General features: G+C 43.1%; 1 protein-coding gene across 2 annotated transcripts in view; it reads left to right on the top strand.

The window, feature by feature from the left end:
* The window catches only part of mad1l1 (mitotic arrest deficient 1 like 1), a 95,454-nt gene that overhangs the window by 38,413 nt on the left and 40,012 nt on the right, over positions 1-17,029 (top strand). For both annotated transcript variants that reach the window (XM_072657665.1, XM_072657666.1), the window contains 4 exons: positions 5,295-5,435; positions 5,615-5,671; positions 9,282-9,373; positions 15,544-15,634. In XM_072657665.1, coding sequence (XP_072513766.1) covers positions 5,295-5,435; positions 5,615-5,671; positions 9,282-9,373; positions 15,544-15,634 — 381 coding nt within the window. The remainder of the gene's footprint in view (positions 1-5,294; positions 5,436-5,614; positions 5,672-9,281; positions 9,374-15,543; positions 15,635-17,029) is intronic.

Here is a 17,029-nt window from a genome sequence, read left to right as displayed (position 1 = left end):
CAGAATTTCATAAGAACACCACCTCTCCAACCGTTAAGCACAAGAATGACCCAATCATGTATTAGGTTTGTGTTGCAGCCAGTGAAACATTTTCACAGGCAGAAAGAAGAAAGGAAGTAATTAATTACCAAATTTTGGTAATTCAGCAAAAAATTATTTATTAAAAAAACATCCTTTATTAAAAAAAACCAAAACAAAACAGCAGTATAAGGATCCTGAATACACAGTGGCATTTAGTGGGACATGGTAATCGTGGGCGATGGGGTAAGCAAGCCCATCAATTTCGCAGACACGTGGAGAGGCAACCGGCACCAGACTGAAGGGAAGGTGGGGCACACGGGCGGCTGCTTCCCTCCCCGGCCGTGGCTCGGGCCTTAGCTCCCCAGATTTAACTTTAGCTTTAGCTCTCCAAGTTGCTCAGACTCAAAAAGAAGGCAGAGCCATTTAAGCCTTAATTGGTCAGGGTTATACTGACGTAAACCTGACCCATGTTTAGGACCTCCCATTCTGCAGGTCCTAAACGTGAGTCAGGTCTTCTTTAGAAGGACAGTCGGTGGACAAATCTCAAAAGAGCAGTGCAGCTAGAAGTCGCAGGAATCCTACAGAGCTAGAAGCCGGCAAGAATGGGCGAAAATTGTCCGAACAGGAATCGAAAGACACTCAGCCGCCCAAGAATCATTTACAAGCTGCCAAATTAGGCGTCACTGAGTACTGACAGTGCAGGGTGTGCTTGAGGACACTGATGACCCCGACATCTGTCAAACCGTAGACCGAGATAACTGCTAGGTCTTTTCTCAAAAAGATGAGCAGAGCGTTTCTTGAAGACAAATTAGGGATTGTTAAAGTTGGTGGAAGCGAAAGCTCGACGTTAACGGCGCTCCGATTGCAGAGACTCCTAAACCCCATTTAAGCAGCTCGAGTGAGTCGCTAGCTTTGGTTTAATCTGGCGCGAGCGCGTGTAAACAAGAGAAAGCCCGGCCTTTTGTGTCTTCCAACACGTGTCGTGGCTTATTTGCCGCTTGTGTTTGTGCTCCCTGTTCAGCTCAGCGCTTCTCCGGATAATGAAACACAAGGCGTTATCGATCTTTCTGCCTGCTGCTTTAAAGACTAGATTTGATTTCTGTTTAATCGACTCGAAAATGAGATCTTTACGCCATGCGACTCAGACCAGGGGGTTTGGGGCGGGGGGAGAGGGGTGGTGGCGGTGGCAGCGGTGGCGTTCACTCGCCCCATTACGTTTCTTTCAGTGTTTGTTTGTTTTCATGGGCTTGTATAATAGATAAGCTGAAATTAAAACTGCAGTGTGAAGTGGTGGAGGGGGGCTGGATTCAGCTGCAGTACCGGGGAAATTCTCGGAAATGTGCGTTAGCGCTACGTTTAGTGTTTGAATATCCGAAGTTTTGCCAACTAACTACAATCTGGGATGTTCAACACAGTTTAATTAAGCTTGAGTAATTAAGCACAATTCAGTTAATAAGTGGCTGCCTGCTGTTCTCTTTTCTTCTAGACCACACAGCGCCCCCTGCTGGTTACTCTGCATTCCCCTATGGCTTCTGTTAGTTAGTTAGTTAGTTAGTTACAGTGGGGCAAAAAAGTATTGTCAGCCACTGATTGTGCAAGTTCTTCTACTTAGAAAGATGAAAGAGGTCTGTAAATTTCATCATAGGTACACTTCAACTATGAGAGACAAAATGAGAAAAGAAGTCCAGGAAATTATGTTTGTCTGATTTTTAAAGAATTTATTTGTAAATTATGGTGGAAAATAAGTATTTGGTCAATAACAAATACCTTGTAACATAACCTTTGTTGGTAATGACAGAGTTTGAACGTTTCCTGTAAATCTTCACCAGGTTTGCACACACTGTAGCTGGTATTTAGGCCCATTCCTCCATGCAGATCTCCTCTAGAGCAGTGATGTTTTGGGGCTGTCGCTGGGCAACACTGACTTTTGACTCCCTCCTCAAATTTTCTATGGGGTTGAGGTCTGGAGGCTGGCTAGGCCACTCCAGGACCTTGAAATGCTTTTTACTGAGCCACTCCTTCATTGCCCGAGCGGTGTGTTTGGGATCATTGTCATGCTGGAAGACCCAGCCACGTTCCATCTTCAATGCTCTCAATGATGAAGGAAGAAGGTTTTGGCCTAAAATCTCACGATATATGGCCCTGTTCATTCTTCCATTAACACAGATCAGTTGTCCTGTCCCCTTTGCAGAAAAACAGCCCCGAAGCATGATGTTTGCACCCCCATGCTTCACAGTAGGTATGGTGTTCTTGAGATGCAACACCGCATTCTTCTTCCTCCAAACACATGATATTCCCCCAGTCCTCTTCTGGTGCATCCATATGCTCTCTGGCAAACTTCAGATGGGCCTGGACTTATACTGGCTTAAGCAGGGGGACACGCCTGGCACTGCTGGATTTGAGTCTCTCTCGGCATAGTGTGTCTCTGCAGGTCATTTATCAGGTCCCTCCGTGTGGTTCTGGGATTTTTGCTCACCGTTCTTATGATCATTTTGACCCCGAGGGATGAGATCTTGCGTGGGGCCCCAGATCGAGGGAGATTATCAATGGTCTTGTATATCTTCCATTTTCTTACAGTTGCTTCCACAGTTGATTTATTCACACCAACCTGCTTGCCTATTGTAGATTCACTCTTCCCAGCCTGGTGCAGGTCTACAAGTTTCTTCCTGGTGTCCTTCGACAGCTCTTTGGTCTTGGCACACGTCTCCTCTGATGCATGCAAAGCCAGCAGCCGCTTCCAACTGCCGCCAATGTGGCATAGCCGGGCGGCCGACACGTTAGGAGGACAGCACCAGGTCCCCAACTCCACCGCACCAGCTAACCAGCCAGCATCGCTTATGAGCGTCATCTACTCATCCGGAGAGAACTTCCCCAGTTGTGCGCTCAGTATTCAGACTCCGGCCGTTGATGGCAAAGCAGCACGACACGGGGTACTAACTCTCGTCTCCCAGGCCCTAGTGGCAGCCTTCTAATTTAGTTAGAACAGAGACGTCACCCCAGATATATTAATTAAAAGGTCCGTTACCCTGTTACTTTCGCACAAGCAAAGACTTTTAATAACTTCAGTTATTAAATATGTATAGTCAAATATGCCACGGTTAACCTACATAGGCTTACTGTTTTCGAATGGTTTTATATTTAAAACAATTCATTAGTCTATTTTCCAAGTTAAATATGCTGTGATTTTATTTATTTATTTATTTATTTATTTATTTATTTTTATGTATTTTTGCCAAAGGGAAAGGAACTGCTGTTTAATGCTCACTAATTACTTCATATATTTGCCTTTTGTGGGGCTAAGCAAACCCATTTTAGGCATGATGAATGTAAATGTGATTTTTTTTTTTTTTGTATGGATTCTTGAAAATAGAATACGCTACATACATATATAAGGCTATATACCTTAAAATGATACCTGTGATTTTATATACCCCAAAAAAAAGCTGGGAAGCTGCCAAAATTTTCAACCTCGAAAAGGCGTATTGCACAGTACTGGGACGTCTGTACGAACTCTTTGAATATATATAGAAGTCTATAATACCACTTTCAGCCTGTCAGCGGTCGATAGACTGTTTACAGTGATGCACATTTTTTGGCCATACCTCCCAGCCCTAATGCCACTATAATTCATTTTACTTGTCGCTTTATGGCTTACATTGGCCACGATAACGTAGTAATATCAGTCCCAGAAACCTCTCTGCTTCGGAGAAGCTTCTAATTCTAGTTACCTCTTTTAGCTGACTGCTGGAGACGGAGTTGACATTTTGGAGAGAAATCACTGTCACCAGTAAACGGCTGGAACGCCACATTGCCTTCATGTCGAGCTGTGTTGACAAGCGATTCCCGAGCGTCCGGATACTGTACGTGTTCCCAGTTTGACGGTGCAGAGAAATTCTTCTGTGTGAAGTTGGTGTATTAGCTCGTCACTGAGGCCTGCGTGGCCCATTGTTCATTTTCCAACGAGCACAAAGGACAGTCATTACGATAGTCCACAACAACAATGGTCCACTTAGCAGAATGTGGGTCAGGACGTGGCTGTATTTCATTAGGGCTGTACATCGCGCCACGGAAGAGAAGAGAGATGATGGCCAGTCTGAATTCTGTATATGGCCAGTTTTCGTGATGTCACTTAGGTTAAGGGATTGCAGTTGGGGGTGTAAGAAAATATCGATGGATCACAGTATCGCGATATGATTTTGCAGTGCTGTATCGATCCTTAAGCACAGTATGGATGCAGTTTAGATGTAGTTTAGCTGTAAGGATTGGTGGCAGAGAGTGGTTGGTTTTGTGCTGTGTTTTAACTGATGCATTGAGCTAAAATAAAAGAGCTGTTGTTAAAATGTGTCTTAATGAGACACTGGAATTAGTACAAATGTAAAAAAGCATAATTTCACGTATATATATATAAAGAATATATAAATATATATAATATATAAGTATATAAGAAAAAGCCAAACCTCACACTGGCCAATAAAAAGAAAAGACTGCTATGGGCCAAAGAGAAAAGACATTGGACAGATGAGTCCAAGTTTGAGGTCTTTGGATCAAACAGAAGAACATTTGTGAGGCGCAGGACCAATGAAAAGATGCATGACCAATGCTTAATGCCATCTGTTTAGCATGGTGGAGGCAGCGTAATGGTCTGGGGATGCTTTGGATGTGGTAAAATAGGAGATTGGAAGGGAGTGTGGAAGGGATCTTAAAGAAAGAAGGCTACCACAAGATTTTGCAACGCCATGCCATACCCTGTGGACAGCACTTGATTGGGGCCAATTTCATCCTACAGCAGGATAATGACCCCAAAACCTCCAAATTGTGTCGACAATATTTAAGAATTAAAGAAAGATTTTTTTATTTATTTCTTTTAATGATATTATAGACTATATAACTGAAAATAAACCTCAAATAATGTGTCAGAAAAACATTTTTGTAAAAAGACAAACAGAATTTTCATGTAATTTCATAGTTTTATTTTTAGGCCTTTTTTTTAGGCATTGAAGATCACAAAATTCATACATGTTGGTCGCTAGTATGTTCAGTCTTTTAGTGATTTCATTCAATTTAAATATGCAGTGGGAAAGTGACTTTTAAATAAATAATAATCCTTTTCTCCCTCCCCTCCAACCAAGTGACTTTTACCTTATACTTAGATATTGTAATTAACCACAGTGCACTTCGCTAATGTCCACCAGTTTTCTATATAACTTGTTAGGAAGTTGAGTATTTGGAGTAGCTCTTTTCAGCGTTTGTTTTTACATGTGGGCGGCTTTCAGGAGCGGGACGGCATGAGGGCCATACTGGAGTCCTATGACAGCGAGCTGGCTGCCAGCGAGTACTCGCCCCAGCTCGCACGCAGAGTCAAAGAAGCTGAGGAGATGCTGCAGAAAACCCAGGCTCACAACACTGAGATGGAGGTGAACACTTCAATTCCCATAATACACCAGTCAGCCCACTAATTAAGTTCACTATAAATAGGGTATGGCGGACTTCTTCTCTAAGTTTCTTTCTCTTTCTTTTGTCCTCTCTCTCTCTCTCTCTCTCTTTCTTTTGTCCTCTATCTCTCTCGCCCCTCTTTCCTGGTTTGTTCTTATAGGCTCAGCTTTTTAAAGCCCAGGAGGAAGCTGGAACATTCAAACTGCAAGCTCAAGCGGTATGTACCGTTCTCTCACCGTGAGAGCCGCCTAGCTCTCGCGGCCTTCCTCACTGTGAGAGGTGTTCGTGTTCACACACTCGTGAGGCTCCTTTTGCCCTGTTGCAGCTCTTCTTATGGGGTTATTACTTATACTTTCCAGAACAGCTGATCGACCGATTATTGAATGTAATGTAGAACTGATGTGATTTCCAGGTCAAAACGAACCCTTATTAACAGCATCCCTGTAGTAAACACCTGGGTAACCATAGAAACCACTTAGCAACGGTATGGGTATCACTTGGAACAGTATGATAATGGCCTAGCAATGACCTGGAACACCATAGCCACCAGTTGGAAGAGTGTAGAAACCACACTATAGCAACCCCATAGCAAACACCTGGATTACCATAACCACCACAAAGTAACGTCATTTAAAACCGCACAGCAACTGCCCAGCGACCACCTTAGAACAGCCTAGCAACTGGACCTTAGATACCATAACCCCTAAATACTGAAAGCATAGCAAACACTTACCAACTCTTTGGCAAACACCTGGACTACCATAGAAATCTCTTAGTAGCAGCAGTAGCAGCGCAACCGCTTTGACTACCATCACCACATGAATACCATTGCATCCACCTAGCAATGCCATCGCAACAACCATCGTAACAGCCATAGGTACCACTGGGAACAGCGCACAGCATAGAAACCACCTAGGAACCACCACTGCCATAGAAACCGCTTAGCAACAACGACGCAAAACAGGTTAACACCACAGTGATACCATAGCAATGACCTGGAATATCATAGCCACTGCATATCAACAGCATAGCAACCACTTAAAACAGCATAGCAAGCATCTAGATTATGTCATACAGGTGGATAACTCCCATTCAGCCTGCAGCACAACAGCTTAGGTTAGGACAATGGTTCCCAACCCTGGTCCCTGGTACCCTCAACCCTTTCCTAGGGTTAGGAACCGCTATTTTAAGGAATGGTACGTATGAATATACATGTGAACATATGAATATGATTATTTAAAAAAAAAAAAAATTAGCAGTATGGATACACCCCCTCAAACAAAACTGGAGATCCAGCACCCACAGTCCAGTCTCCAAAAGCTCTGGAGAACCGACAGCGTCCCCGTACCCCTGCAGCCTGTTCTTCATAAGGCCGGGCTGCACCCTTATGAGGCCTAGTTTCCTGAAAGTGTCAGTTTTAAGTATTAGAGGGAACATCTTAAACTGGCACTCGCTCGGCCACTGTTGCATTATAGTGCTTTTGGGAATCGCAGCCCAGATTGTTGGTTTGGCTTGTCCTATTTTTCGGAGAGAACCCACTTGTTTTCTTCCTCGGACCATTTTATCTTCGCAGCGAGCTGTCAGGAGCCTGTTATTTATTTATTGCTTTTATTTATTTATTTATTTTTGCCAGTTTGTTGCTTGGTCAGACCTTAAAAACCTTTTAGAAATATCTGAAGTGTAAACGGACTCCGTTTCTGAGAGAGCAACACTGAACCAAATTTCAGGCGTTTCTATGGTTTTCACTTAGCACCCTGCACCCCCCACCCCCCCTGCCCCACAGCCCCATGTGGGCAAACGTTTGTGCACCCCTCTTGTCATGTTGGTGCTAGTACGACACTTGCACCCACTTTGCAACGCCATGGCAACAGATCGACAGAGAATCGGACAAACAAAGCATGGTACCTACTTTGCAGCACCCTTCCAACCACCAAGAAACATCCTAGGAACCACCTAGGATAACATAGTAACCACAAAGTAACACCCCAACGACAACCTGTCCACCATTAGATATCATCTGTTCTCCCTATTGCAATGAACAGCAGACCTCTTGTCATGTTGGTGCTAGTAAGACCCTTTCAACCACCTTGCAATGGCATGGCAACAGAGCATCAGACAAACCACACATAGCAGCTACCTAGCAGCACCCTCCCAGCCACCTTGGATAACATAGTAACCACAAAGTAACACCCCAACAACAACCTGGAATGCCATAGAAACCCACAAGGGACACCCTAGCAACCACTAGAGATCCTCTGATGTTAATCCTATAGGAATGAATAGCAGACCTTGATGCTACTACACTAGCAAGACACTTGCAACACCCTGGCAACCACCTGCAGCAAACACCTTAACAGTGTCCCTAACAGTAACTCAGCAGTACCTTCCAGCTCTACAAACCGACTATCAACATCTTTCCGACTACCTTGGGAAAACATGGTAACCACGAAGGAACGTGCTAGCAATACCCTGGCACACCATAGCAACCATGTGGGAATTGCTTGAAATGTACTTCATTCTGTTACACGGTTGCTTGAACCATCACTAAAACACACCGCCGTCTAGCGCCCCATAGCAGCCACTTGAGATAGCGATCGCCTGGCAATGCCACAAACTGTAGATGATGCAGCAAACACCTAGAACCTCATAGCAACCACCATGGGTTCCATAACTGCGTAGCAACGTCCTACCAACTAACTGGAAAATGCTGGAACTGCACATAACTCCATCACAGATCCTCTAAACCATCACTAAAATGCAACCACCTCTGATAGCAAGGTAATCACAAAGCAACACCCTCGCAACAACCTAGGGCGCCATAGCAACTACCAATCGACACATTTGCAACCACCTGGGAATTGTTTGATCAACCACCTGGGAATTGCCTAATCAAAAAAAAACAGAGCAACCACTTAGCAACACCAGGTATGCCATAGCAACTACTTAGCAACATCATGGCAACTACCAGGCAATTGCTTAAACTGCATTAAACTCTGTAACTGTCTTACACAACCTCTTAAACTTCACTAAAAAACAGCCACCTAGCAACATCCTAACCGCCTGGGGTAGCATGGCAACAACAAAGCAGCATTCTACCAAACACCTGGTACACCGTAGCAACTGCATAGCAACCTCCTGGGAATTGTTTGAGCTATTCATTACTCCGATACTATCCCTAAACCAATCACTTAGCACCCCATGACAGCTACTTTTGAGATACTGTTGCAGTCTCTATAGCAACCACCTTACAACTCTGTAGCAACCACCTAGGATGCCATAGTCCTCACTTAGCAACGCCATAGCCATCACTTGGATCATTGTAGCAACTACCTAGCAACAACATATCAGCTACCTGAGAAGAGCTTGAACTCTGTAACTGTCTTACACAACCACTAAACTAACACTGAAAAGCAGGCACCTAGCAACATCCTAACAACCACTTTAGATAACATTGCAACTACATAGCAACCACCTGTGAATTGTTTGAGCTATTCATAACTCTGATACAATCCCTAAACCATTGCTTAAACACAATCATGTAGCACCCCATGGTAGCTACTTGAGATAACTTTAAGTAGGCAACATTGTAGCAACCACCTAGGTAGATACCATAGCAACTATTTGAATCAGCTTTGTACCCACCTGCGAATTGCTTAAGCTCACTTTACTGTATCATGCAATCACTCTTCTTGTTTACAGTGTTGCATTTTGGATCTGCCTCATGATTTCTAGTGATAGTCATTGTTTGTATAGATCCTGATTTTCTAAACATATATAAATTGAATAATTTAATAAATATATATATTTTACTTTTTTGATCTGGCCAGGTTACACTGGAACTTGAAGCTCTGAAGCAACAGCTGTCATCAGTTTCTGAAAACAGTTCCAAAGCAACAGAAGAAGAGCTTAACTCTCTAAGGTAAGAAAGCAGTAAACATATCTTTGGGTAGATGCGCAATCTTCTTTACGGTAAATGTGGGTGAATATTCAGTCGTGTCCTGTGGGAAAGTATCCAGGCCCTCTAGGAGGCATCAAGTTTCTAGTCCCTCATGTCTATGGCAAACCTCAATCCAGAAGATCAGCCAGAGACTCCTCAGCGATGCGACACTTCAGGCAAATCATTGTGTAGAATAGCCTTCAGCCTATAGCCTTCAGTTGACCTTGAAGACCTGGGTTGCCACTGTAACCACTTGGAGAACCCTAGCAACCACCTGGGAAATGCTTGAGCTGCACTTGACTGCAATTATCACGCAGCCTCTAAACCATCACTATAACGCAACCACCTCGGATACCATGGCAACCACAAAGCAACAGCCTAGGATGCCATAGCAACCTCCTACCAACACACTTGCAAACACCTGCAAATGTATGACCTGCACCCAATCAGGCAGTCACTAACGTACAATCGTAAAGCGCCCCATAGAAAATGCCTGGGAAATCAAAGTGAACACTGTAGCAACCACTTGGAACATGCTAGCTAACTACCTAGCAACATCAAAGCAACCACCTGGAAAATGCTTGAGCTGCACTTGACTGCAATCAACACGCAGCCTCTTAAACTATCACTACAACACAACCTCCTCAGATACCATGGTAACCACAAAGCAACACCCTCGCAACAGCCTAGGATGCCATAGCGACTACCTACCAACACACTTGAAACCACCTGCAAATGTTTAACCTGCACCCAATCAGTCAGTCACTGAACAGTCCCTAACATACAATCGTAAAGCGCCCCATAGAAAATGCCTGGGAAATCATAGTGAACACCATAGCAACCACTTGGAACATGCTATCTAACTGCCTAGCAACATCATAGCAACCACCTGGAAAATGCTTGAGCTGCACTTGACTGCAATTATCACGCAGCCTCTTAAGCCATCACTACAACGCAACACAATGCTCCTCAGATACCATGGTAACCACAAAGCAACACACTTGCAACCACCTGCAAATGTTTGACCTGCACCCAATCAGTCAGTTACTAAACAATCACTAACATACAACCGTAAAGCGCCCCATAAAAAAATACCTGGTAAACCATCGTAAACACCATAGCAACCACTTGGAACATTCTAGCTAACTACCTAGCAACATCATAGCAACCACCTGGGAATAGCTTGAACTTGCTTTTTACTGTGTTACACGACCACTACACGATCACTGAAACACAGCCACCTGGATAACATGGGGCAACCAGTTCCGGTTCTGGTCGGCTCCATTCAGAGCTCGTGGTACAGTTTGAAAAATCGGAGAATCTGAAATTAGCACGCCAGAACCGGCAAGACCTCCGTAACCACGTCCTTTGACACCCTTTTGGCTACGGTCACGTGACTTTGGCCTCGCGTCCGCAGTAGGTCTGAACCAGGCTTTATCGAGCACTGCTAGGGAAGCCTTTTAAATCCGTTGTTCTTGTAGCCGCTAAATTAGCTCCCTATTAAAGTGATGTACTCGTCTGCCTGCTACCTTCGTATTTCCAGTGAATACGAGACTAAGAGGTTAAAGCTCTTGGGCTTTTATGTTGATTGACAGTAGCAGTGTGTGTGTTTGTGCACTTTGAGCTTGACTGGATGTAAACCATATCTAATGACTGTATTCTGACATTATTTTAAAGACATTTTTACAGTAGATTACATAACCTTTGGTAAAGGGGGTAAATACCCCATCCCAAGTTCTGGTTTAAATCTACATGTAAATCTTTATTTATTTATTACTACAGTTTTTAGTGTCAAAATAAATGTAAGGAATAAAAACATAATTTATCTTTTGATATTAATATTAATAGTTTAGATTTATGGACTAATTAACTAAGTAATTCATAGATGAATCACTATTTAAAAGATATGATCTATGTAGACGTCACATTTTTATTTAAATGTATTTCTTTATTTTGGAAGGCGACTGCACTGCAGGAGATTTCCTATCCAGTGCTAATCAGTCATGCGTTTTACAGACATCCCGTAGTAAAAGTACACTACTCCTCCTCCCCATGTAGAACTAATCCCGTCCAAATAGGCTTTCATTCTTATGTTGCTTTTTTTTGGACGGTGGTTTCATAGTTCCACACACACACACACACACACACAAAGCAGGCTTCATTGAAATGACCTCCAGAATCAGTGAGCTTAAAGAAATGGTCTTGGAGATTACGTTTATCGCAGCGTTTAATTCAAGCCCCGATCTGCTCCGCTTGATCCATCCAACTAATCAGTTCTCAGTGTGTTAGATCTGGGCTGGAACTGCACTCTGGAGGTAGATAGTAGGACCCAATCGATACATCATTTAGCTAATAAATTCAGTTGATATTAAGGTTCCACAGATTCGATCAGCAAGAGCAGAAAGCGTATTGCTAAACCCCAGTGATGGAGACCTGTGCCAGATTTACTCTCGATTGAGAGGCCAATGTTTTGAGAGCTGTGTGAAACCGATCAACTAAAAACTCTCCGATTTGATTCGTTTGTCATGTCTCCCTGAACTAAAGCTCTTTGAGATGTTTACATATATTAGTTTTTATGTTGGTTTATATATCCCCTGCTCCATTGACCTCATGCAGATATGGGCCGGCCATTAGAGGGAGCTGAACTTGAGCATGATTGTAGGTGCCGGACAGGCACTGCTGATCAGCTGTTCTTCGAAAGGAAGCGCCTTCCTAGAGAGTGGTCAGTAGAGAACAGCCAGACTGGTTGGAGCTGATAGAAGTGGTATACATGTAAGCATCTCAGAGTCGAGGCTACGGGGCTACAACAGCAGCCCAACGTTTCCATTGAAGGCATTTTGCAGACGCTCTTATCCAGAGCGACTTAAAAAAGAGCTCCGCTATTTACTCAAGATTAACCTCAGCTAGTTTGTATCGGCTAGGAGCCAAAAGAGATCTCTGAACTGCTAGATACAGAAGCCAGTATGGAGACGCAGTACTCTACACTACACTTCGCCCAAGTGCTCTCAGAAGAGGAGGGTCTTCAGTCTGGGTTTGAAGACGACGAGCGTTCGGACACCCAATGGAAGTTCGTTCCACCACTTCGGTGCAGGACCGAAAGAAGCCTGGGCGCTCGTCTTCCATTGGGAGAAAATATGGCCCTCTTACTCCTTTGTCTCTGTGGAGATTACCCTTCGTTTGCCAGCCTGAAGTGGTCACTCCCCTTCTTTGTTTATCTATACAATTCAATTAACCCTCAAAAGGTGATGACAGTCAAAGTGGTCATACCGATGACCTTTGTTGTGTGATGACCATCAACCCCCCTCCTACTCCTCCTTAAAGTCCCTTCTTCACCCTCACCTTCATCCCTCACATACTCCACTTTAAATTCCTCTTCTTCATCATCCTTTCCCAATGAATATAAGGTCCTCTCGAAATATCCCTAACCAGACTGGATTGGTTTAGACTGGATTAGTTCAGACTGGATCGGATCAGACTAGGTGGGGTCAGACTAGCCTGGAATGGACTAGACATGGTCGGACTGGACTGGACTGACCGTGATCGATCGAGTTGTACTCATACATCTCTGTGTGTATCAATAAACTCATCACTCAACACTGAAGATCCAGTCTCCTGACTCCTGAATCTGCCTCCCGTATGCCGGATTTCTAACACCGTGGATCTTGAAGGATGGCGGGACCAGTCGAAACGTGCCTGAAGCTGCATGGGCTCTTTGTCCAGATTGGCTTTTGACCATCACCATCCACCATCGCCGTCCCAACCACCCAGCCATGCGTTCATTGCAGGTTATTAAGAGAGGATAGTCTGGAATGCTAAAACAGCGGTAAAGACGCATTGGGAAATGGTCTTGTACACAGTTTTTGCTGCTTCAAACCACACAAACATAAGTGGACCTCGGAGGGAAAAGGTAAATGCAGGAAAAATGTAGAATCCAGACCCTTCAGCGCCACGTTACTGTGACTGCTAGCGCTGCCTAGCTGCTGTGGAAACCCGATTATTCCACATTAGCATGTGTGGCCTTTGTGTTTCCTGTCTGTTCCTTCTCTCCTCTTTCTGCTCTCCCTTTGATCAGGCAAGTCGTCACATTCTGCAAATTGTCCTTTAATCCCTCATGAACTTCTGTCCCCGAGGAGCTGGCAGTTAATTGGGGAATCCCCACGTTGGCTGCTGTCACTTCCCCACATGATTGAAAGTCTGTCTCGCTGGATATAAAGTTAAAAGAGAAAAAATAAGGGGGGGGGGAAGAAGCTCAGAACACAAGAAAACTTTCAACCAACCCTGCCTAAATAAGAATGACCAGTTATGAGCATCACCATCTGCTCCCAAAATACATGCTGAGAAAGGGTTCTCTGACTCATAACAGTAGGGGGACCCTTTATAAATAATTATCTTCACTGGCGCAACTGATAACCCCACTGCCTGCAGGTGAGCTACCGCACCATGTGGGAGACTGGGGTTCGAGTCCAGGTCTGGGTGGCTAAGCTGCGCTACACCAGTAAGAGTCCTTGGGCAAGACTCCTAACACTACATTGGCCCACAACTGCAATACCAGTAAACTTCTGGTATTATATTCCTCTGGATGAGAGCGTCAGCTAAATACCATAAATGTAAGCAAAAAGCAAATAAAATGAAGTATAAAAAATATATAGCATTAATAACAAATATATATAAGAATATAAAATGACAATGTATATGCATAAAATATGCACATAAAATGCACAAATTCACAATATTAAAAATATTACTTGAAATATTATAGACCATTTCGGTTTCTGTAGCTGCGTCCACAAACTTTAAAACCTTTATCAATACTAATGCTAACTGAAAGTAAACGTCTCGTCCAACAAAACCGTGACATTTGAAGCCCTCCTTACTTGGAGCTTAGATCAGGCCCAAAAAAATGCAGCCAGACCCTACCCGAGCCGTGCACGTTCTGTCTGGGCCCGACCCGGCTCGTCCCATAAATGAGCCCGAGGTCGATTTACACCCTACATTTGTTTTTTAGTAAGTAGATAATTAAAAAAAAGCGTTTGAGTGGCTGAAATCTGTTCAGAATGATGTTAATGATAATAATGAATGAGATTAAGATTTATTATGAATGGAACTTCAAGTGATTAAAACACCAACAATGCCAACAATGATCCACAGTTCTAAACATCAGCAAAATAGGCTACAAGAATGATCACTGAATGACCTTCTGCTCTAATATAATTGAATAGTTTAATAAAAAAATGCTTGTTTGTTTAGAGAGTACTTTATATTCTTAAACGTATAGCCTCCAGCAATAAGGCTACGCATTGCACAATCATTAAACTGCGGTAAGTCAACAATAACATCATTTACATGCAAAATAAACCAAGGTAACATCTGATATTCTTTAAATAATAAAGGCCTAAATGGCCGATAATCAAGCAAACTGTAGTCTAATCATAACAAACTCAGTAGGCTATAGGCTGGTGCAAATGCTCAGATTGCTGCAAACGAACAACACTATTGCACACATTCATCCTGCATGCATTAATGTCCTGCTGGCTACACACAGGTCAAGCTGCAGGTCAAGTGCTCAGCCTTACGCCATGGCTTTATTTAACATTAAAAAAAGCATTTACAAACGTTGGCCTACCTCATAGACCATTTTCTTGAGCCCGGCGACCCGACAGGGCCCCAGGGAAAGTGATGGGAAATCTCGGCCCAACTCAACCAGACTCTCTATAGCATCCCTTCGAGAAGTGTAGGGACCTTCAGTCTGGAGCTGTTTACATCCGGTAATTATTGTTATGCTAAAGCCATTGTAGCCAGTTATGTTTAATGTTCATATCATTTTTAATATAGTTTTTTCTACATTTATTTGAACAAAGTAGCTTATCTGATTCTCACCATGCCCTTGCCAGTTCTGAAATTGACCGGGTGGCAGGGAAAAGCTAGTCTAGCGTCAGCTCCAGAACACACTTCATACAAGCTTCATTAAATAACCTGAACAGTGCGTTTGTCTTTGTTAAGCAGACAGACAATCTGCGTTCTTCACATAATTGTATCCATGCCAGGACATGCCCAGCGGGAGCTCGCTAAGTAGCCCCTCGGAGGAGATGAATCCCCTGTTGAGATGCGTTGTGTTAAAGTTTAATGCCATGACTGTGTGTGTGTATGGACAGGCAGAAGATAGAGGAGCTGGAGTCGGAACGCCGGAGGCTGGAAGAGCAAAACAATATTCTGGAGATGAGACTGGAAAGACACAACCTTCAGGTAACACACTATACATTACACAGCAGCTTTGGAGGTGTAGCTTAACCCAAGATGGTAGCACTTGTACCGCTTGATGCCTTGCTGTGCTTCTTTCTAATGTAGCCTGTCCTTCCTCTGACTGCATTTCTCACCATAAAGGTGCAGTAAAAGGCTGTGTTCACATTACCAGGCTGAAGTGACTCTATATCTGATTATCTGCCTTAATGTGACACAGATCTGATTTGTTATTTTCATTTGTCAGTGTCAATATATACACAGAATTTACACAAGATTTAAAATAAATGTGCAAAAAAAAACCTAATTCTGCTTCTTTGAATATTATACAGTCTCTGTAGCTCCGTCCACAAACTTTTAAACCCTCATCTATGTTAGTGGACCTGGAGTAGGAAACTGGAGACATGTGTCATGTGTTCACATTACCAGGCTGAAGTGACTCTAAATCTGATTATCTGCCTTAATGTAACACAGATCTGATTTATTTATTTTAATATTTATTTTTGGACGCGTCAAAATCCTTTTTTAATTTGAATCGTATGTGGTCCTACATCAGCCAGCGCAGGAAAATAGCAGTTTATGAATGTTTATGAATGTGAACAGTCACAGTAGGCGTGGGTGGGAATGGAGCATACTGCAGTACTTAAAAATATTGATAAAAATATTGTGAGGTTAGGCTCTAAAAACAGGTGTGTGGCAGGGGGGAACCAAGCCCACTGTAGTTGTACGTTTAGCAACGCTCAGTTTGACTGAAAAACAACCTGGATGAAGCAGTGAAACTGTGGAAATCACTCCTAAGACCATTCACCTGACTCTGTGCTCTCATATAAGGCTTTATTCTATAGCTGGGCAATATGAGGATATTTTATTTGATTGTATTGTGAAAAGTTTTGTTATCGAGGATATTGTTAGTGCTTATAAATAGTAGTTTATAGCAATATCTGTCGCTACTTATGTATTTAGTTGGTGATTACATGTATTGTGATTTTTACCGTATCGCCCAGCCCTACTTTATTCTCTATATAAGTGTGATTTGAGGCTCAGTTAGCTGGAAAACGGGGCTGTTCTGTGTTGTTTAGCCTGCTAGCTACTTTATTTTTTATAGTTTGTAGCGTAGGAATACTCAGTGGAGCTGTAGCCGAGCTTGTTAAGCAAAAAATACTGCAGTATTATTTTGTAGCATTATGTGGGGGGAAAAAGTGGATACTGCTCAAGCCTACCGTCACGGTAGCAAAATCTGATCTGAGCAAAAAATCTAAATCAATTAATGAGGCTTGTAATGTGAACCCAGCCGTAGGAATAAAAGTCAATATATACACAGAATTGACACAGAATTTAAAAGAAATGTGCCAAAGTATTAATTCAGCTTCTTTGAATATTATATAGTCTCTGTAGCTCCGT

This window comes from Salminus brasiliensis, chromosome 15, assembly GCF_030463535.1.
Source record: "Salminus brasiliensis chromosome 15, fSalBra1.hap2, whole genome shotgun sequence".
NCBI classification, from domain to species: domain Eukaryota; kingdom Metazoa; phylum Chordata; class Actinopteri; order Characiformes; family Bryconidae; genus Salminus; species Salminus brasiliensis.
Note: the sequence above shows the minus strand (reverse complement) of the source record. Positions and strands in the feature narration are given on the sequence as shown.